General features: G+C 38.8%; 2 protein-coding genes across 2 annotated transcripts; both read left to right on the top strand.

Annotated features, from left to right (window-relative positions):
- The first annotated feature begins 298 nt into the window (after positions 1-298).
- On the top strand, positions 299-7263 carry LOC113463067 (uncharacterized). Its single transcript, XM_039129437.3, has 8 exons — positions 299-485; positions 1742-2022; positions 2159-2290; positions 2369-2536; positions 2605-2749; positions 6125-6183; positions 6281-6454; positions 6668-7263. The coding sequence occupies exons 1-8, from the start codon at positions 350-352 to the stop codon at positions 6965-6967; spliced, it is 1395 nt and encodes a 464-aa protein (XP_038985365.2). The 5' UTR covers positions 299-349; the 3' UTR covers positions 6968-7263.
- Positions 7264-20976: 13713 nt separating this feature from the next.
- On the top strand, positions 20977-22870 carry LOC103712553 (uncharacterized). The gene is made up of 3 exons (XM_008799103.4): positions 20977-21259; positions 22027-22253; positions 22458-22870. Exons 1-3 carry the CDS (start codon positions 21244-21246, stop codon positions 22662-22664), a joined length of 450 nt encoding a protein of 149 aa, XP_008797325.3. The 5' UTR covers positions 20977-21243; the 3' UTR covers positions 22665-22870.
- The last annotated feature ends 1292 nt before the right edge of the window (positions 22871-24162 follow it).

Below are 24162 nucleotides of genomic sequence, written 5' to 3' on the forward strand. Positions count from 1 at the left end.
CCATGTTCATTTTTTTATTGAGGGAATTAATTTGCAGAGGACCATGCTCGCACCCGGCCACAACTTCAATCGGACAAGTAACACTACTTCTATCCTCTGTTTTGTTATTGATAGGAGACAAAACAAGCACTCTAACAACTGCTCAACGGATTGAAAACTTGATCGAAGAATGGTAGGAGGCCGACGGTTTTGAATGTGTGATCTGGTTTCATTAGGCCACCCAATATCTCCTAAGCGTCAAAAGGATGTGGGACCCCACATGTATGTCAGTACGTGTCCCCGCCAGGCTTATTATTGCTTGCTGCATGTGGAGGGGTATCATTTCCTTAACCCTACCCAGCTTTCAGATATGTCAGACTTAGAATCTATCCCTGAGCTGTACCAGCTTTACAGAAAACTTCAGTCAACATTGGCTGACCTGCCGGAGAATCCCGGCTGCATCCGTCTACTGCAGCTCTACGCCAGTCACGAACCTGAAGAAAGAGGTAGCTAAACGTAGCACTTGCTCTAAACCATGGGTGGTGATTCTTAGTATTGCTGTTAGTTTTGTTTCCATTAGAGTTTACATACGCTTGTTTTTTTAATAATATCCAAGCAGTCGTTTCTCGCTCTGCTCGAATTCTTAAAAGTCTTATAGCCATTACTACATATAAAGTACTACTATTGCTATTTCTATTGCTACCATTATTAGAACCACTTGGTTTTGAACTTTGGAACTCTCTTGAGAGCAAGCCCTTAAGAGAGGGGTTCAAAACATCTGAGATAAAGCTGGGGGCTGACATAAATCATTCATGTTTCTATAGTACATGTTAGCTGCACTGTTTCAGCCAGATAATTTTCTGTTAGTAGTTTTTTTTTTGCTAAAGTATGTTAGTTGTTTTTTGGGGTAGAGGGTGTACTATAAGTTGGAGTTTTATCCTTCAATTTATGACCGTGGTTTAAATATGAAGTCATATATATATAAATATATATATAAATATATATATATATATATAAATATATATATATATATATATATATATATATATATATATATATATATATATGATAAAGAAAGAAACAGCATTTTTTTTTTTGGTGAATAAAAGGAGAAGGGGGAAAGAAGGGACAAGCCCACCCCCACGTAGCAGCTCCCACCCCGCCAGAAGAATGTTCGATGTGGGCAGAAATGACCGTGTGTTGGGCACCCCGTAGGTCCGGCTCGGCTACCTCTCTGGGCTCCGGCACGAACCCTCTGTGTAAGTACGTCACACCTGGCACCACCGAGGCTACCAGCGGACCAATAAGCCTTTCCAGACCCCGTGTCCAAGCAGGAAGCATTCAGTTTCCACAGCATGTTTTACTACAAATTCCATATACTATACCACAAGTTAGATTGTTATCGTTTAATTTATGACCACGATTTGAATAAATATAAAGTCATATAGATGATAAAGAAAGAAACATCATGTTTTACCTGCAAATTCCATGACATGGGCCTCATTGAAGACGCTTGGACTGTTTAACAAGAAGTGCAATTAATTAATAGAAGTTCGATCTGCTTCTTTGTCAAGGCTACAATAACGAATTTTGAATCTTGTTTGCTCAACTGCAAGGAATACCATCGGCTCTCTTTTTATAGAAGCCTGAGGGAGGCGGCGGACCAGCAACAGTATTCTAACAACCATGTTTGCTGACGTCTTTTTTCTTTTTTCCTTTTTCCGTTTGGTGGGCAACTCTTTTAGATGATTGATATATGCAGGCTCCCCGGAAAACTTGTTCGATCCCCATCACCTAACTTCTATTGACAGTCCAAAGGGGCTCTGGTGCTACACACCTCTCTTTTATTATGAGAATACGGGATATCAAAGACGCAAGGTGCCAGTGGGCGGAGGAAGCTGGATACAGAAAGCGCACAACAACCCGCCGGGACAAGCCTGGTACACGCAGAGGCTTGAGTACCCCATAGAGATCCACGGCAAGACTGGTACAAGCGAAATTTTACGTGTTAAATTCCACATGAAGCAGTTTACAGATGTACAGGTGAAAAAGAGGACAGCTTAGAAACTATCTTAGCTCTCCATCTCAATAGTTTGGCTTGGAAAAAATGCATACTTATTTAGATCTGACTCATCGATATCACATAGTTTGTCTCTCTTATATATCGTCACGGTTGCAGCCTCGGCCTACCTATGCTCTCTGTCAGATTTATCGGAGAAAAGAAACGCAGCTATCTGCTTCTGCTACGGCAAATGAGCATCTGGGCCAACATACTGATCATCGTACAGGTGCAATTGTTCATGGCCAGCAGGTGCAGCAGAAAAACATATATATGCTTAGTTATAGTATCTGAATTTCTCTCCAGTCACTAACCTTTCAGGCATTGCAGGACGCTATGCACATGGTGACTGGGAATAGGGGCACTCAACCGAACTCTGGCGGGGATGGAACTTATCAGCTGCCAGAAAATATTATAACTCAGACGCATGACAGTGGTGCAATTGAGCAGCTATCAAAAGGATCAGCTCTGGACACCGGAGAGGCTGAGCAAAACCAGGTTAGTTTATAACCTTACTAGGACGAAGACAAATAAGTTCTTCGTGGTGACGACCCTTCTGTTTGCAGCTTAACCGGTACCCTAATTCAAAGGAGAAAACTATTGCAAGGTGGGAATGGGACCAGTTTGAACCGACGGAGATTGAACGCATTCTCGAGATGGAACCCTTTGCCACGAGCCAGGAGAGTCCCTGCATCATCCTTGCACAAGAAGGTAATCTTTCATAAGTAAATGGATGGGAAAAAAAAACGAAAAAACAAAACTGGATTCGAGAAAGTTCTGTTGATAATTAAGATGGTAAATCAGGTCAGGCCCCCCGATTGACTGTCGCTAAAACATTTTAGTCCAAAAAGTTTACACTCCATCCTCATTTCGATGATCGCTTTATGTTTAATCCGTAGCTTGTTTGCAGCCGTATATACGGGTAAAACACGTGTACCTGCGTACAGGCACTAAAGGTACGGGCGAAATATTAAAATGGCATCAAATAACGGATCGGAAGTTAAGTTCCCCTCTAAATGCATGAGATGTAGTAAATATGAGATAATTTAAAATAAGATAATCTCGCAAGCAGCTTGTTATTCCAAGTAGCTTTGGAGGCCCCTTAGAGGAAGCCCCCTCTCTTGCTTCTTGTAGCTTGTGTTGGCCTTTGCTTGCTAGATTTTCCGTAGATTCAACCTCGCACACGTTCAACATGATCTTCAATGTTGCAGCGGTGTGGAGGCATTATGAACTTAGGCTATGATACTAATTGATGCCAAGAGCTGTAGAACTTGCGTTTAAAATAACAGAAATGGAAAGGATGCCTACAGAACTAATTGTACAAAGGCAGAAACCCCGCTATGCATGTGCGACATAAGATGTTGGAGCCTAAATGGCGGTAGTGGCAAATCTATAAACCAATTAGCTTTCGACGAAGCTGGTGTTGGGAAACCATACATGCCGCAGAAAATTAAAACTGTAGTGGAAGATGCATGCACGGTTCATTCATCACATGAACGTATTTTAAAATCGTTTGTAAATAGATTAAGATTAAATATTTTAGAGAAAAAGATCTGATCTTCACCTTATGCGGGTAGATGTTTACCGCAATCTAATGATCGTGGTAATATTGAAAGGCTCGCTTGAAGCCGCACATGTGTCTGGCCTCTACGGATATCCACATGAGGTAGAGGACCAATCCAAGCGTCTGAATCTCTCCGGGGTGCTAGCTCTTTTGCAGAGATTGCTTTTGATGGCTACAATTCTCTCTTTCAATCAACTCTTGATTTTTTATGAGAGGAAGATAAAGGATGAAGGAGGAAGAAAGGCCATGCCTCTCTTTTTCTTTTCCTTGCAGTGGAACTAGAGGAAGGGGAGAAGGAGGTTCAGCCGCCCCTAATATTTTCTTCTTTTCTTATGTGCGGAAGAAGAGAAAGGGGAGAGGGGGCTGCCGCACTTGAGGAGAGAATAAGAGGGGGGCCGCACGCCCTCCTCTTCTTTTAGGAGCTCACGCATGCCTAGGCCCAAGAGGAGGGGCGTACGCCCCTCCTTATCTCCTTTTAATTTGGTGCGCTAATCCTTTTCCAAAAAGGATTAGGTGGCTGAATCCTTAAGAGTCCTAATCTAATAGGACCCTATTAGATCATGACTCAAATTTAGGCTTTAGGAGTCCTACTCGAAGTAGGACTCATATAAATTTCAGTCCTAATCTAATTAGAACTTTTAGGAGTCCTACTCCAAGTAGGACTCTAATAATTTACAGTCCTAATCTAATTAGGACTCTAGGAGTCCTACTCCAAGTAGAACTCTTGAACCTTATCTAATAAGATTAAGCATAATTAATTAAGTCCAATTGATTCAATCAAATTGCAAATCAATTGCAATTATTCCTTCTTCAATTCACTAACTCTTAGTGGGTGAAACCAATTATCAATCAAATTGACAATCATTAACTATTGTGATTCCAAATCACAATTCAACCATCGGATCGATCAATACGTCTAATATGTGTGACCCCATAGGTTCTATTCTGTCTGATAGTGAGATATATTGTGATCCCTATCATAATATTATTATATTATTAAAAACTTCTTTCAATGGGTTGGAACAATTCCAACTCATCTCATCAGGGATCATTGACCATCAAGATAATCCCTATGAGTCTCACCATCTATCAGTGACACCTAGCAGCATGTAGTAGCAACCCAACAAAATATAATAGATGAACCTCTAGGTGCAGTTATCGTATGATACAGCCCTTCTATCGTGGATCCCTATAAGACGGAGGTCATGGATAACTCATTAAACCCCATCGTCTATCATATGTCAAAATTTATTCGACTTTAGTTCGAGAGTGAAAAACTCCTTTCCTACATTACATACTGTCCTGGCCAAGATTTTACGAACTCAGTCTCATAAATCACATAGGACCACTTCTTATCTGTCAAGGTCGATAGATTCTATGTAGGTGCACACCCTACTCCTACAGTGAAGCTACAGCAGCCAGTCTGCACCACAAGGATCCATATGACTAGAGATCATGTATATGTGCAGTCAAACTATAGCAACCTCACTGTAAATAGCCAAAGCACTGCAGGTCAAAGGATCAGTCATAATACTGCAACATCAAGTAAGTCACTGACGAATGGATAGACTTCCAAGTAACTTTTTGCTTTGGTCACGCTCAGTACCCTTGTTCTCTAACAAACATCTGCACTATCACTCCAGTGTCCCTACACTGTGGCAATTACCGTCCTTGTGATGATCTATTGATCAAGAGCATTTAGGAATTAATTACCAATGACACATGGCTCAAATTCTCAACTCTTGAGAATATGTATCATCTTATTAACTCCTTGGACGATTCATAGACGCATACACAATATGAATGAAAAAAGATGGCCATTATTATTAAATAATAATAAAGTCAAGTATAAAACTATGTCCCAGAATAAATTATGTATCAGCCAGATTGGCTTCTAAAGCATACATCTAACAGCTGGATAGTTGTTGGAAAAGGAGAAGCAGTGGATCTCTATGTCCCAACACCAAATCACCGTCATGGATGGCCACTTCAAGGATACAGCTCTCACACGCTCACTTGCAAACCTTAAGAATCAACCAAAAGAGAGAAGAGAGATTGAGTTTATTGAATAGGATAATTTCCAAAGTAAAATTTTTACTACTTAATAAACTCAAGGATGATTGCAGTAGGAGCCCCAAGAGATACTAGTAAGTAGTATAAGGGGAACCTTTTCGTAGACTTCTGATGTCGAACCCTTTTCTTCTCCTTTCCAATGTGGATCTATTACTCTTAATAAAATTCTAATAACTCTAACTATTAAAATTTTCTAATAACATCAAAACCTCTCATAAGAAAAGTTTACTATCATGAAAACGTCCTAAAGTCTAGGAACATTAAATTTTCTAAATAGATAATTAGAGCCCAATGTAAAGCAGAATGCATTATGGGACTCCAACCCATGCGCCCACCAGGTCAACCTAGATGCTCTAGCATCAAAAAGAAAGAAGGAAAACTAAATCATGATGGATCATTAATGCCTCTTAAGTTTTGCATTGCTAACTTATCATGTTATTATGCATCAGATAATATCAATATTCATGGAGACACTCCTGGTTCAAGCATCAGAAGTTTCCAGGCTCAGGTATACTTCCATCAAGAATCCATCGCCTAGAATTCTAATTCTACACGTGGAAAGAATTTGATGTCAAAATAATCCATTTTCACACGGACATCTGCAGTCTATGAGAGGTACTTCCTCTCAAATCAGCATTCAAAATGAAAACTCAACCAGGAAAAGGAAAGTTGATGTTGCAGTCGTAAATTTCTCTGATGGAACTTGCCGGGTTATTGAAGATAAGGGGTTGATTGAGGTACTGAAAAAGACAAAGCATAACACGTCTCCTCCTTTTCAGGTGAGATAGAAAGCAAAACCATTACTGACTACTAAATTCTTGATTTTTATCAATTTCTATTGAAATAAATTTCAGACTATTATCTTTCCATAATCTATTGATTCTAAGAGGATCTAGCAAGATAGAGAATTCACTTCTGATTAATTACATGGACTAACCTTCTTTTGGGGGGGGGGGGGGGGGGGGGGGGGGGGGGGGTGTCTTAACTTGCAGTCATGGAATGCACCACAAGAGAGAGATACTGTAGAAGGTCAATCTTCTATGCATTCCCATGTAGCAGAATATTGGACAATAGGATTACATGAGAATGACAATCTCGAAGGTAACAATTCACGTTATCAATCTTACATGCCAAGTCAAGAAGGTTCGCTGATCAATAATCAGAACTATCAACAAAGTTCTTTTCCTATGGATGCTGCTCCTTGGGCTGGAGTCAACTTGGCAAACCAAAGGAACGTGCAAAGCAACGATCCTGGCTACGTGTCGGATGACAGTTCGACTGACCAAGATTAAGCTTCAGTGCTAATGAAATTCATACATTGCAGCCACACCCGTATTGATTTACAAGAAACAGTGATCTGTTGTGATGGTGCATGGGTAAATTATACAAGCAATGGGCGTACAAGAAGATTGTCAGAGGAGGCAGCATGCTTCTAGTATTTAAACAATAAAATATCTTCATATGTTATATATAAATAATGGAATGCTCAGAACTGTTTTCCTCAGGCCGGAGCAATTTGTTCGTTAGTATTGTATGCAGTTTGTCGCTAATCGTGGATAATTTATCTTCTTCATTTTCCTTTTGGGCAGGTTGACTGGTTTTTAATCTTTCTGTTCTTTAGTTAATATTATCTGGTTGTGGCTTTGCAGTATACGATTTTCTAATTTTTTTACTTATTGCTAAATACTATTTTAGAATTATTTTTTTTAACCGTAGCTTTCTCTTTTTTAAGGTAATTTTAAGAGACATCTTTTGCAGATGATAGGTCTCTAGTCTATTAGGATTGTGGTCAGTGGCAGAGCCAAATAGAAGGCTGAGGGGTCATGCATCATGAACTCAGAGTTCAAAAACTTAAGCTATTAGGAAGAAAAGCGGCCCATGCTATGGCACCTTTTTTATTAATTGATTTGGGACTATGACAATCGCCCCCATCCTGATGTCCCCGTCATAGTTGGCTCATACTCAAAAGAGTGGCTCAACTATGGTCCACGTGCTACTTTATCATACCGAGTCCTCCTCAACCTTAGTATCTCTCCGTGAGGGGCTCATATAACTAATAAGGGTTGATGCACACTAGATCTACCTTTGATACCATCTAACATGGACTCAGCCCGAAAAATTTAAGTTACTAGGAGGATCCGCCGAGGGTAATAAACCCATGGGGCACCATTTTTCATGGATTATAACACATAGCCCGGTAACCCCCCCCCCCCCCCCCCCCCCCAACAATACATTGAAAGTTTGCCCCATTTCCAATTGTAGAGTCCATAATTAGTTTCCAATAAGAATGAACATTCATAGAAAGAAAAATTATTTAACATAACAATTAAATATTCAGAGTAAGTGAAATAATTTACTATGTAAATTGAGCCATCCATATCATTTTGATTTGATCTTGATGCTTCAAGTTTCTTCTTCTTTGAAATTGAGTTGGTTTGCAGTCATCTTTGTTGGAGATGGAAGTAACTACATTAACCTATAGAGAAGGAAAAAGAATATTAGTAATATTTCCATGCTTGAAAGAAGTACATGGATTAATAATTAGAACTACCTTTTGCTAGCCTGCTCAAACGAAGTAATGAGTCGAAGAAGGAAATGACTTTCTTCAACAAAGTCCATAGGATCAACTGAATCAAGATCAATTGCCATGTGCTCTATTTCTCCCCCATGCCCCTCGGACTCCATGGAGTTAAGAAGCCGGGACAAGAGTCAAGTGATTCGCACCCCATTCATCATTTCATGGATCCATTGGTGGCTCAACAATCTTCCATTGAGATGGAACCAACTTTCTCGAGAGAGATCAGAGACATGCCATATTTGTCTTTGTATTGGATCAGCAATTGCCAGGATTAGTCTTCTTCCCAAACTTTCCGTTTTTCTTCCTTTTTCCTAATAAAAGATATGTGGTAGATGATTATTTTTTTAATAGACTTGGACTCTTCTTCATAGCCTTCATAATATACTTAATAGTAGATAAAAGATAAAATCTTTGGCAGCTAGGTTTGTAGGGTTTTTTTTTTCAAAAGAAAAATTGGATCGAGTCTTCCTAGTTTCCATCAATTTCAACAAGTGAAGATATTTTAGTTGCAACAGCCTTTGACTTAGCTAAAAGCTTATGACTGTTAAGGTTGAGTCTGTCAAACAAATATGGCAATTTTTTATTTTTTTAAAAAGTACAAATTTATTTTTTTACCTTAATGTTGTTATGTTGATCCCGTATTTGATTTTGATGAACACAAAATACTTGAATCTATATCTTGTTGTACTAACAAATTTGATTGAGCGTTTCAGAAAAAAAAATATTATAAAATTCATCATGTTCAATTTCAAGAAGTTTAAAATCGAATTGAAAGAGTTCTGAATTTTAAAGTGCTTTGGAACAGTCTTGGAGTCGACCCCTGAAAAGTTGGAGTCAACTCTGGCATTAAAAAATTCTCAAATGGTATGTTTGGCATGCTCAGGAGCTGACTCCTGCAGTAGATGGTCGACTCCAGCAGTTCACGAGTCGACTCCAGCAGTCAATGAGCTGACCTTTCTGATAAAATAGAAACCCATTAAATAAATGAGCCGACCCATGCAGTAGAAGAGTCAACCCAGAACTCGAGTCGACTTCAACAGTTCATGAGTCGACTCCCACAGAGAAAGACAGAAGCACATTTTCAGAATAATAGTAGACGAGTCGACTCCAGCAGTTCATGAGTCGACTCCCACAGAAAAAGACAGAAACACATTTTCAGAAGAACAGAGCTCGAGTCGACTCCACAATTCTACGAGTCGACTCCTGCAATAAAAGACAGAAACCCAGCTTTGAAGATTCCGAGCTCAAGTCGACTCTTCAGCAAGCTCGAGTCGACTCCTGACTCAGCCGAGCCGACTCTAGGTCCGCAAGAGTCGACTCCAATCCTGCTAGAAGCTCAATGGCTAGTTTTGCAGAGTGATCAAAATGGATCCAAATCTTTTCTAACGGCTATTTTTTGGAGTCTAACGGCTAAGAGATTGTTCCCTCATCCTCAAAAACTATAAATACAAGGGAACTAACTTGGATTAAAATATATATAGAAGAGAAAGATTGAAGAGAGCTCAACAACCACAAGTCCACATCATTAAGAAAGCCACCTAAAACAGAGCAAGAAGTGTGCATTCAAGTTTGAAACATTGAAAGCATTTATTTCAGCAATCAAAGATCAACTTCTTAGCTCTGAAAGTTGGCAGACCTCCATGGACTTCACTCAAAGCGCTAGCAACCATTTATTGCTCAATTCTTTCTAAGTTTGTGCATTTAATTTTCGAGCAATAAATTTTATGCTCTAACTCTTTCATATTATTCTTGTAATAAGTTTCAAGTATTAAAACTTGGGGGAGGTTTAGTCCAAACCTGAATGGGATTGTGTAAAAGGTTTTGTTTGTGAGCCCGAAAAATAAACGGGGTAAGGTTGTAAGTTGGTGATTCTGTAAAAACCAACTGGGTTCGTTGTAATCCCGAAAAAACAACGAGTTGAGTTGTAAATTCAGAAAACAACCACACTGTAATCAAGAAGGTTATAGTGGAATTCCTAAGAGTCTTTGGGAGTGGATGTAGGTGCAGGGTTAGCACCGAACCACTATAAAATTTCTCTATATTTGTGATTGCTTGCTTTATTTCCTTTACATTGTTGCAATTACTTTTACTATTTACATTGCTTATGAACTGATTTGCAATTGGTCATGATTCAAGCATTAAGTTTTCCGTTGCATACTTTTTTAATTTGCTAAGTTCATTTGCTTATTATTTTAACTTAGCTTAACTATCTTAAAAATTTTAATTAGATTAGAAAGTTTCAATAAGATTTTGAAAAATCCAATTCACCTTCCTTCTTGGATTGTCTTCTGGGCAACATGTTATTTGATTATCCTTTAGTCAAAAAGTATACCTAGTAGCATTGCACTGTTATTACAGATTGTACAGGTTCAATAAAGAAGTTATGAGAAGCATAAGTTAAAAATAATTGCAATAGGAAATTTTTTTCACTTACTCTGAAAGTAGCTTGATGTGAGGACCCGTGCGGGCGTATGTTTAGTCCCACATCGATTAATTGCCGAGGAGATCTTGGGTACTTATACAGGATCGAGGAACCCAAATAATATCTTCCGGCTAGCCATTTTGGGTGAGATCCTGGGTTGTTATAAATGGTATCAGAGCCGACTCGACCCATAACCTATGTGGACTAGGGGACACTGCGGCACGGATCTATTAGGGCTGACCACGGGCCTATCGTAGTGTTTGTAATTAGATTTGAATGAATTTGAACTCTTAACCTGACGAGGACGTCAGGGCATGAACGGGGGAAGTATATAAGGACCCATGCGGGCGTGTGTTTAGTCCCACATCGGTTATTTGCCGAGGAGATCTTGGGTACTTATACAGGAGAAACCCAAATAATACCTTCCAGCTAGCCATTTTGGGTGAGGTCCTAGGTTGTTATACTTGAAACATTAAAATTTAAAGAAAGATAAGCGAACTAAAAGTGAAGATGAAAGAAAATTGTCAAATAGGAAAAAGAAAAACTTTCAATGGATTACTTTAAGTGAGTTGTTTCCAACTTGAAGCCCAAATCTAGGTGATTAGTCGACTTACCTAATCTTATTATAAAACAAAAATGAAAATCTATATATACCTTGTGGATGTATATTTAAGCTTGACATTACATTCCATTTCTTCTATAAATCTGATGTTAAATATAAGAAAAATAATATCTGATTTGCCAATTAAAATTTCAATTAATTCCGGATTTCTTTGATTTAGTGGAATGTGAATACATATATTGCCAGGTATTTACAATAAAATAAATATTTGGATCTATAAATGGCGAAGTCTAAGTGCAATAAATGTAGTTGTGATTAAGTATCCCCTAAATCTCATTGGTCCTCTGTTCCAAGTGAAGTAACAACTTTAGAGAGCATGTTTGGATATTCCTACAGGAATATCCTTCAGGAATTAGGCTTGTTAGCCTGCTCAGGCCACATCTCTAAAAGCCTATCCAATCCTGTGGACCTGTGTTGTCTGCAGGAAGAAGAAAGGACCTATAGTGGTCTTTTTAGTCCTTCCCACATGATTCAAGCTGAGAGATGTTAGGTTGATACAGGCCATGCTTATACATGCAGCCCAATCTTTGAGCCCATCAGAAAATTCAGCCCAAACCTGCTGGATTACCTAAATAGACCCCAATGTTTTTCTTTTTCTAAGTAAAGAAAAGTAAAAGAAAGATAGGGAAGAAAACTCTGATCCCCTAACAAAATATTATAGTCCAAAAAACATGGTTCGCTGGCCATCTAGTATTGGCCTTTTACTTAGAAACAAAGCTCAAAATTATATCATATTGCTGGCAAGTAATTCATCTAAGAGATCCATGATGTTGAAAAAGGTTTCAAGTCATAGACCAAACTAATCTATAGCAGCAATCCATCCTACTTGATTATGGTTATGGAAGTGGATTTATGAGCTAAATTTAGACTGTTTAAGACTTTTTAGTACACATTGATGTAACCTGGAAATTTAGGCCCAAGTCCCCTCCCCTCTGTTGAGGGTTCAAACACCACCTTCCCTCTTTTTTAAGTCGGCTATCATCCTGCATTTTTCATAGCTAGATTGGGGTAATACCGTAATAGGAACGAGAGAAGTATTACATAAAAAAGGACTTAAGAAATAGAAAAAATAAATATAATTATGGGAACTATTCTAATCCCTCGAGGATATTTATTCTGTCACATCTTGACTCGAAGATATGAGCCAAGCATGTGGCAGACAGCCGTACATCTTAAAGGTTTAATTCCCATAGGACATGCAATGTTTAACATAGATGTCAATTGGTAGTGGTATTATCACAACAATAGTTCTAGCATAATAAAATTTAGAATGATTGTCTAAAAATATACAACCATCTTATCGATTCATTAACTCAGGAAAGGTACATATAAGATCAACTAAGCCCTATTTCTTTCCGACTCATCCCATAGTCCTCGTGTAGTCTACTCCTTGCTATCTTAAAAATGTAAAGAGATAAATGATCTAGAGCTCAGTAAGCAACTTTTACCTCTAATTAGATCAAACATATTACACATAAAATATCAATTTTCATTATATAAATTTTTTAATTTATAAATAAAAGCATGTAGATGAATGCCTGATACAAAGTATGTATATCAATATAATAAAATATTCAATGCATCCATCGACATAAAATTTTTAAGATATTTAATGCATCTGATCATAAATTATATTTCCAAACACTTCTTTTTCCCTCCACTCCGTTCTCTCTCTTTCCTTCTCTCTCTCCCTATCTCTCGCTAACCTAATTTGTGATTCTTGCAGACCTAATAGAGACTGGAACCTCTAATCTTTGAGGTACCTCAGAGTCGGGGGACAGATCCTACGTACATCCAAGGTAATTCCGGATCCCTTTCTTTTGTTTGGAGGTAAATAGTACGCCTACGAGCTAGTTTGGGCTCGAGGGTTCGCACTCAAATCTTGGAGGTCAACATGTCTAAGGTCACAACCCCTGATTTGGAGAATTTCTAAATTGTAGAACCCCAGTGGGCCCCACAAATGTGGGGCTCCTTCATGTTCCCCAAATCTGAAGTGAAACTTTTTGTTGCTTTAGATTTCTAGGGAACCTAATCATCGATGTATGCTTGTCTTGTTCATGCATATCATTTTGGAGGAAATTTTGTGCCTTGCAACCTGATTGAAAATATCTCTATATTCTAGGATCTTAGAGATGCATGCAAATTTTATTTATGAAAAATTGTTCTGGTATTTGATACTTAGATCAGCATGTGTATATGTATATTTGATCCTATAGCTTGATCAATACCTTTATAATTTTGAATTTGTATTTTGAAATTTAGTTATGTTTAAATTTATATAAAAATATATATAAGTTTAATTATGCATAAAATAAATATAAATTTTAAATATGGATCAAGCAATGGAAGACATATTATGCATGCCGGTTAGGCATATGATTTCAAAATATGATGAAAACATTTCTTTCCAAAAATCGATTGATTGACCTATCATATCTGTGATTATTTGAACATGATCATGGGCATAATTATTTAAATTGAACATATATATATATATATATATATATATATATATATATATATATATATATATATATATATATATATATATATATATATATATATATGACGGATCCAACCAGAGACGTAGAGGTACTTATTAGGCTTTTAGCTCCCATTATTTGTTTTTGTACTGTTCAGATACCGAGGCATAGATTGGAACGGATCGTGGGGCTGTGAGCAAGAGTATTGGGACCTAGGAGTGACCCTTTTGTTTTACATAAGCTACTATATAGCCGACATTGATCGAGTATAAAATATTATTGGATCTTTTATTGTAGATAGTTATCATTTTAGGAAATTCTAAGTATCTTAGTTTACCTAGACTGATACTATCCAGAATTCTCCTTAGAGCTTGCATGTCCTATAAGTCAAACCCTGTAGAGCGTGCAGCCATCGATCATATGCTTACTCATACTAATGGGATGGGGTATGACAGCACCAAAGAGACTAGCTCCTGAATGCAGAACATACCATCCATCAGCATGTACTAGCGATTAGTCCTGATTGGCTGGACCAGAAAGGAAATAGCTCTGATTTAGACGGCCGCAATTCATCTCGTGACAAGGTAAAAAGACTAGCTCCTGAGTACAAACCATATTTTCCATCAATATATGCTAGTGATCAGCCGCTATTGGCTAGACTCAAAAGGAATTAGCTTTGCCAGCGATCAGCTTTAATTAGCTATGCTCGAAAGAAACTAGTTTTTAAACATGTGGCCAACAATCAATCCCATTAGCTAGATCTGACTTTTGGTCAAACTACAGTGTAATCAATAAATCCATTTCAAAACTGACTTTTTCAAATACATTGTGAGCATAATTATTTCAAATGTACATGCGATATTAAAACCAGATATGTATCTCATTTCAAATAATATCATTGTGCAAATCAATCATCATGCTTGTGACCATGCTCAAATATCTATATGGTTTCAAATCAGGTTTTAACATCTCTTTTCAAATAGTATAATGGAAATCACTCATCATGCTCATGATCATGCTCTAGTAAATTACTTCATGCTTGATCCATAAATTTTAAAATTATCCTTTTATGCAGAGTATGTAGAATTTTTAATTAAATACAAATATGCTTAACTGATTTTCATAATTTCAAATATTTAGAATATTTTTGAATATACATGTAAAATAAGCAATATAAATTTGAATTACAGTACATAATATGTATAATAAAATCACTAGAGATAGAGAGGTACTTAACGATTAACTCAATAAACACTGAAAATATCTTCCACCAACTTACACATCACCTAGGCCAAATACATAAATAATTAGATTTTCTCTGGAGCAATAACAGAAATTAAAGTCCGGTGCATCCCCATGTCCATGGGACCCTATATTCATAACTTATACCACGGGTGCAGGTAGGTGGACCCTAACCCGAGGCTTCACGAGCACCCGAGGAGAAGAGAAAAAAAATAGGGAGAGAGGGAAAGAGAGAAAAAGCAAAGATAAAATAGAGATTGAGAGAGAGAGAGAGAGGAGTGAGAATGTGAGAGAGGGCGGAGAGAGCAGGTTCGATCGAATGAGGGAGAAAATAGAAGAGAAGAGAGGAGAGGAGAGGCTGGCAGTCGAAGCCCTTTGGCCATTGTCTGCCGCATGGCCACACAAATCGAAAAAAAAGGTGAAGGGGAGGGATTGGGAGGAGGTGATTTGGGTGTGAAACCGAGCATGATCGAGAGAGAGAGAGAAGGGAAGAAGAAGGAGACTACTTACCATCAAGGGCTCGGGCTGAGATGTTGGTAGGGAGGGAGGTGGCAGCTTCCAGCATCATTGAGGTGGCAGCTTCCGGCATCATTGAGGTGGCGAACTCAGCTACAAGGCCAAGAATAGGGACCTCATTGGATGGAACAAGGAAGACGAGGAGGGGAAGAAGAGACGTGGAGGAACAAGGGCGATGAGGGAAGGCAGTGGCCTTCCCCGGGAGGTGGTTTAGAGAAAGGTGGCGGCCTCCCTAGTAGCTACTGGGGAAAGATCAATATAGGAGGGCAGTGGCCTCCCTTGCTGATGGCAACGAATCTCTAAGAGAGCATGCAGCAATCCCTGGCAGGCATTGCAAAATGGGGCGGCAGGGTTGCCCACTGCTACCTTGCTTGAAATAGGGGGTGCTCCCTATTTTGGAACAAAACATTGAACACCCCCATTATTTTAGATTTTGAAATGAAGTTGGGAAACAACCTGCGACTTCCTTTCAATAACGTTGGCAAACCATCTACTGACTTCCCCTTAGATAAAGTTGGCAAATTTTATGCCGACTTTTCTTTAGCAAAGTTAGCAAATCTTTTGCCGACTTTGGCTTGGGGAACTCATTCATCTCCCGATCCAGCTCGACTGACTCTCACATTCTCCCCTTTTCAAAATAAACTGTCCTCAAATTCTACAAGCCTCAATTAGGGAATAGTTGAGAATACTTAGTTCTTATCTTATCCTCGAGCTCCCAAGTAGCCATCCTGTCGAAGTTATTGGTCCACAAGTATATAAGAAATGATGTGGGATTTCAAAACTTAGTTGTATCAAGTTTTATTGATCTTCCCTAAAAGAATACTAATATCTTGACCCCAAATTAAAGCATTACAATTCTTTGCACATGAATCTACTTGCTTCTATATTAATCAATCCATAATCAATATTTTTTGTCCAATTTTGGATGACTCAATGCACCACATTTTCGCTACGCAATTCTCACCAAAACTCGCCAAAATTCTCTAGTCGCACCCTGCTGAGTGTCAGTTACAGGGCTAGATACCTTGTACTTCCTTTCCTCAGCAACTGATAAGTTTGTTTAAAGGATGTTATGCAGATAGCCGTATTCCACTCTATGTGAAGCTAAATTGAGCTTGCCTTGGAATCTGAAATGTTACACTCTTTTTGAAATGGTCCACTATGGAACAGTAAGTAGTCAACGAGTCCATCCCTAAGATGGTGTCAAAGTCCTTCATATCCAGGATGACACTCCCATTCGGGTGGAGACATATAATTTAGAGTTTAGGGGCACAGGTACAATACTGCTTAGTAAGCTTAAGGGAGATAAAAAGGAGTGGGTAGCCCGTCAAGCATGATATAAACCTTTGTAGAGGATACTCTAATCATACTTATTACAATTAAAGCTCTACTATTACTATGAATTTTAATTAAACCAGCAAACATTTTTGAAAACATGCAGGATTATGTAAAATTTAGGTTTCACTAAGTACAGGTAAAATCTAGGGCACATCTTTTGATGCCCGAGCATCTAATTGGGTAAGTGCATAAAGACAAGCCTAGGTCTTTAGCTTTTGACATCCTCCTTGATCCTACCTTGAAGGTTTGGTCTGACCCTAATGGAAAGCCTGTCCATCAAGAAGAGTTTGAGTAGATGGTGGTCTTGGTGCATCCTGAAAGGGCTATCCATAATTAGGGTTTTGGCGGTGAGGGCAGTTCATATCTTTATGGCCTTGTTGTCCACACCTAAAACAATCCCCTAAAACCATCGACATTCCTTCTCAGCGTGAAAACCTTGGCATCTGCCGTATCAAGGTCCTTTCTTCTGGTGAGTTCCATCCATTCTCCTAAAAGTTTTCTACCTCTTAGTTTGACCATCAAATGACAATCCAAATTGATGACTACTAGGTCTAGATTCCTTCTTTAGACTTCTCACCCTATTCTACTAAACATTATCAACTTTCTTCTCTACTAGCTTTGCTTTGTTCACCACCTGCTAATAGGTGTCCAGCTCCATAGATTGGACACCAAGTCGAACCTTAGGCTTCAACCCTCTTCCACACTTCTAGGATTCACTAACATTAGTAGCTACTAGTTCCAGAGCAAAGTCGGACAATTCAATAAAGTTGGACTCATATCAGGCTACTGTCACATTTCCTTGAATCAATTTGAAGAATCTACCCTCCTTCCGAAACCTCAGACTCCCGAGATAGTACATATCCATGAACTTTTAACAAAACACATTCCAAGTGATAGGTCTTTCCTCCCCATGCTATCTTTTCATGACTTCTCACCATTCATAAGCTTCTCCCTGCAGCTGGTAGATGGCCAAGCAAATCTTTTCCTAATCAATGCAATCCATGGATGAGAATGCCTTCTCCATCTCCTTAAGGCACTTCAAGATTTGAGTACCACTATCGGCTCGTTTGGTTCGTGGAAAGCATTTTTTCTCCTAGGAATATAATTCCTGGAAAACAAATTCCTAGGAAGAGGATGCCTAGGAAAGTACTTTTGGCATATTTGGTTGACCCCGGAAAAGTAACAAATTTCCAAAGTGCTTATATTTGGTTGGCCATCCACTTTCCTAGGAAAGTTATGTATGATTCATATTATGCCCTTAATAAAAAATAGGTCTTTAATGCTTCTTTAATGCTGAAGGATCTTTTTGGAAAAAAGTAAAATAGAGTGATTCTCGTCTCATGAGAAAGTAATTTTTCCATATTTCTTATGGAAAAGACTTTTCCATGAAATATGGGAATCATATTCCCATGGGAATACAACTTTTCCGTCTTTCTCCTTTGAAAACTCCAACCAAACAAGAGACATCTCATTACTTTTCCGTTCACCACATTTTTCTCCCTTCTTTTTCCGCGAACCGAACGAGCCCTATGGGTAGTTGCCACATCATCACGGCTGCTGCTCATCTAGGGCACACCATGTGTAGCATGTGGGATACCCGCAGACGGTCCATCTCTACGATGGATGACATGACGGCTATTAAGAGTGACAACACTCTGCAAAGGATCCGAACTCGAGAGATATTTTAGATCGAAATCTTTTAAAGAGAGCCTAACTAGTTTGAGTTCGGATCCTCTGCGGTGCATGGTGTGAACTCTAGATAGTAGTATAGCTCGTGATATAGGCAGTGTCCTGTAGTCATCCAAGATAGAGAACAGGGAGGTGGGGGGAACGATTCCCCTGTTCTCCTCCTCCCTTTCGTGCCCAAATATCCACCCCTACCATCGCGAACCGCCTTCCCCGCTCACCTCTTCCCTTCCTCCACACCCCATTCCCACCTAACCAGCATCTTGGACCCCCTCCCAACACCTCCTCTCCAGTCCGCCGCCTCCTTCGCCTCCTCTTTCGCCCCATCTCTCTCTCTCTCTCTCTCACCCTCATACGTCCTCTCCCACGCCCTCTCTCTTTCACGCCCTTCCTCTCCGTGTCTCTTCTTCCTCTCCTTCTTTCCTTCGTCTTCTTTTCTTCTTCTTCTCTCTCTCTCTTCCTTTCGAATTTTCTCTCTTTTGTCAAAACTAGAAAGGAAGGAAAAAAAAAAAGGAAGTGCTCTCTCTCTCCGTCTCCCTCTCTCTCTCTCTCTCTCTCTTCCCACCCATGTGTGTCTGGGTGTGTGTTAGAGGGTGCAAGGGTTTCCCTCTCACTCACTCACGCTCTCTCATACAGTCCCTCTCATCCTCTTTGTTGGCTCCTCTCTCTCTGAGTCCAATCCTAGTGATGTACCCCCTCTTCCGTCTTGTGACAGGAAGCAGGGCAAAGTTAGTGGCCACTTTCCCCCGTTAAAATGATAACTAGTGCAGAAACTATGAATTTAAGATTTTTCAAAATTTTAGAAAGAATTTTAAATTTTTAGAGATTTTTAGAAATTAATTTTAAATATTATCATGCCACTAATTCAATACATGCATGTAATTTAGATTCTTAGATCTTGAGGAAGCCCAGAGAGATACTTAGATTGTCAGATGGTTGGTATCTACGAGATAAGTAACATCTCTCCTTTATATTAATTAATCAAAATTAATTAAAAATTACCTTGTCATTCAAAATGGTACAAATTATTATGATAAATTCAAATTTAATCATACATGAAATCTTGATAAATATGGATAATTAATTGGTGATTTCAGTTCTGTTAATTAAATTGGATAATGATACCTATTATGATTGGATGAAATAAGTAAAATCATGAATATTGTAGATTTGACGGAACACTTCAAAGCAGTTTCATAAAGAACAGATATGCTTAAATTATATATATCTATATATGGGTGCATGCGTGTGCATCATCTGACTCTCAGCTCTGTTGTGTATGTACATGTCCAGACTTGATTGTATGATGATCCCTGTGATGGGGTGATTGTGGTGATCCCTACTACGGGGGACATCTAGAGCTAAAAGAATTAGGTACTTGGGTTCAAATATATAAATATGAGTATGACTATGATATTTGACATGTATTGAACTTTGATACAATGTATTGGTTCTCTATGTTGACATTCTTAGAAAAAATGACACATAATTTTGGTATATGGATATCATTCATAATAAATGCTATAAACATTACTTGTAAAAATGTATCATATTTTATATGATTTAATTGAATTATATTATTAATATGACTTGAATCGGTTTTATAAAGTATATTTGTTACTTGTTGTGAAGCTTATAATCTTTTCCCATTTTTTAGATCCAAGGTTCAGCGGCTAGATTAGTATTATTTGTTTTGGGAAATATTAGAGGCAAAGCTGTTGTTGTAGATAGTAAAATTGGTTTGATTAATATATATATTATAATATTTTGTAGATGACATATAAATAACTTAAACACTAGAAGTTTTGGATTGTAAAATTTAGAAGAAAAAACTCTGTGGTATGACTTATGGTGGTGTTTATAATATATGCAATATCTCAGGTTAATAGTTTAGTTATTCCGATATTCACTTTCTCCTGTATATGAATTGTACAATTTTTAGGTTATAATGAATTTATTGACAGATAGAATGCCTTCATATTTGCAGAGCCAGCCATATAAGTATGAGTCAGTTGTCATATCCTAAAATTATGATTCTGGAGGCGGAGGCACGGCATCTCTAGATGGCCATCACGTAACCTGATTACAGAGATGGTTGGCTATCAAATAGGATGGTTGTTGCGTGCGCGTTTTGAATACGGTATACTGCACCCTGTTTGCTAACCATTCATCTTTTGTGACCTGATGGTGTGGCGGCTCTCTGAAGTACAGAAACGTGGACCATGGAACATGAGTCCGTTGGTTTGAACGGTAGTTGAGATATAAAACAACGGAAATAAATAAAATCGCAGAGAAGTATAAAATATAAAATCTGGTAGCCAAGTTTCCACAGGTTGGGTTCTGATATCTCTAACGCACTAATTTTATGTCCAACGCGCAACATCCAGGCGTCAGGTCGTTGTCCAACTTGGATGAAGTCATTTTCGTCCCTCTCCCTGAGGAGAGGGAAGGGACCCTCTCCCTCTCCCTCTCCCTCTCCCTCTCCCTGGGGAGAGGAAGCGCCTTCCTCGTACCCAGGGACAGGGGGAGGGAAGAAGGTGAGCCCCTGTTTTCTACCTCCCCAGTCTTTATAATATAGAACAACTAATTTCATTTGCTGCGGGCGAGCATTGGAGAACTAGTTTCTTGGCAGCTCCCGAAGGTGACCCTTCTGACGTCGGTGAGGGAGGTCGGAGGTCGGCATGGCACAGCGCAAAGGTGCGTGGAATTGATGAGTTTTCATAAGGCAATTTTATATGTGCTTTTTTATTTTTATTTTTTTTTACATCGGCGGTTCACACACGCGTGTGGATACGGCCAACAAAAACAGAAAATAAAATGCTACATAAAAGCATTGGCACAGACCCATAGTCTGCTCAGGTGAAACCTCCAGAGTGGTGAGTCGTGAAGAAAGCAACCCTGTCTGCAGCATCATTTGCCTCTCGATATACGTGCGTAGCTTGGTGGGAGTCGCACTCCCTCAGTAATTTGCAAATGTCATGGAGCAGCGGCCAATCTTCCACTGAGCAATCCTGTGGCCGAGTCTCCTTTAAAAAGAGCCAAAGCCCACAGCTTTATTGAGTTAAATAAAAGAATAATGCATGAGTATTATTAGTTCAGAAGCCCTCAAGCCAGGGCTCAGCAACGCTATCACCTCACAACTATGAGAATTCGTCTAATTACATATAGCTTTCCAGCCAAGCCAGCAAAATTTTTGTGAGTAAATTCATATGACTTGGAATAAGTTTGTCGTCTACTTTTTTGAAGGACTTAGCGATGTCGATCACCGGCTGAATATGCCTACTTTTGCTGCCTAAAATCTTGGCTACTGTGTTTATGTTTTCTGTATTTCTTTCTCCTTAGATCTATGACTGGTTGGTTTGGAAAACATATAAAATTCCTTCAGACGCTTATTCATTTCTTGGTGCAATTTGTTTTCACATTGTTAAATTCATCTTAAAGTGTGTATTGCTGCCGTGCATCAGATAATTCCAACCCCCAGGGATCCGCTGAAGGCATCAGAGGCAAGCCTGAACCGGGCCCCTTGCCTATTCGTAAAATGGAGCCTAAGACAGGTAACGTGCTTCACATCATGGACCTGGAAGACGGAACTAAATGGATCATTGAAGATGAGGAAGTAGTTGAGCTACTCAAAAAGTACCTTGCTGCCCCTGATCAGAAGACAAAAGATGAAATACTCGAGAAGCTTGAGGTCAGCAACCTATAGAGACCATTACAGATTAAAATTTCATTTGTATCCACTAAAATTAATTGCAGATTATATGTTGCATACTCCCCCCATCGACACGAAGCAAGATGCAGCTTGAGATGAAACTAATTCGATTCGTTATGTAGTCTGTCTGACATTCTAATTCATTCATTCATTCATTTGCTAATTTGTGTGTCCTACTTGCAGTTAAAGGTTGCTTCACCAAGCAATGCTGCTGAGGCCAGCCAAACCATTAAGCAGTTCAAAGAATCAAAGATTGCCCCAGGTCTTGAGTGCAACATTTCTGCAGACCTTCAGAAGTTGAAACTAAACAGTGATAGCAAGGCTTCTGTCGAAAAAATGGGCAGTGATAGCAAGGCAAATAAAGTGAACAAAAAAGATAATATAATTTGAGGCTCCCATGTTGATAGTATGGCTAGATGTGTCCGCTATCATTCTCTATGTTATGGAATTTAATAAGTAAGCTTTTATTCTAAGAGCCACTGTGGCCTTTGAAGGCTTCTATCCTTTGTATTTGTTCCGTTTCTACTTCTGTACTTTTATCTATTAATAAACTGGATGGGTGTCATCCTCAGCCTCTGAACTGTTTTTTGCCTCCATTTTTCTTCCATGTATCTCTGTAAACTTATTCTGTACTTATATACGGTACCTTTTTTTTATCTCTTAATAAATTTCAGTGGCTAACAGAGAATTAGCATCCTTAGCCACCAATTACATCAAATAAATAAATAAATAAATTGGATGGGTATTAACGGATATTAAAAAAAATAAAAGTGTTGATCAATATTAATGATGAAGTGTTGATGAATGTGTCTCTTTGTATAAGTATTCAATCATTCTGTAACAACCTACGATCTCACCCAAAATAGCTAGCCGGAAGTTACTATTTGGGTTCCTTGATCCTGTATAAATATCCAAGATCTACCCAGCGAATAATCGATGGGGGACTAAACACACGCCCGCACGGATCCTCACATACTCCCCCCGTTCAAGTCCTGACATCCTCGTCAGGCTAAGGGTTCAAATCCATTCAAATCTAATCACAAACACCACGATCTGCTCATGGTTAGCCCTAATGGATCCATGCTGCAGTGTCCCCTAGTCCACATAGATTATGGGCTGGGTCTGCTCTGATACCATTCGTAACAACCCAAGATCTCACCCAAAATGGCTAGCCAAAAGTTACTATTTGGGTTCCTTGATCCTGTATAAATACCCAAGATCTACCCAGCGAATAACCGATGTGGAACTAAACACACGCCCGCACGGGTCCTCACACATTCTATCTTTTAAATTGCAGTTAAGGCATTTATGCATGGGGTATGTGAATTTCTTTTTTTTTTTTCTTTTTTTTTCGATAACTAGGATGGGAGAAATGTGGGCTGAAAATGGTATGCGAAGAGGCTTTTTTTTTTTTTTTTTTTTTGAGGAAGAGGGAGGCAAAGAATGCCACCTTGAATTTATTAAAGAAGGAAAAGGTATTTACAAGTGAAGAGAAGAAAACAAAAGCCGTTGTGGGACAGCACCACATGCCAAGTAAAAGTATGTGAAGAATTATATTGTATGTATATAAATCAGTGTAATCAGCCATTTTCTAAGTGAGCAACTGAGCAATTATGTCTGATCTCCAAAACCAGTCCGTTTATAATCTATATTTAATTAATGAGACATGGAGTATTTGTTTGTCTCTGCAAACTTGTTTTTCCTACTTCATATTTTGGTTCTACTACTACGATTCTGAACATGCAGTCTAGAGTGTACCAGTCTATTGCTACACTTTTAAGAGTGATTGAACTCTCCATGAGTATATCTCCTCGTCAACAAGAAAAGAAACTCCACTATCTTGCTCGTTTAAATCCCCCACTTCTTCTAGTTGTTTTGGCTTTGGGTG

This window comes from Phoenix dactylifera, chromosome 5, assembly GCF_051530095.1.
Source record: "Phoenix dactylifera cultivar Ajwa chromosome 5, Ajwa_hap1_PhDact_Kaust_v1.1, whole genome shotgun sequence".
NCBI lineage: Eukaryota > Viridiplantae > Streptophyta > Magnoliopsida > Arecales > Arecaceae > Phoenix > Phoenix dactylifera.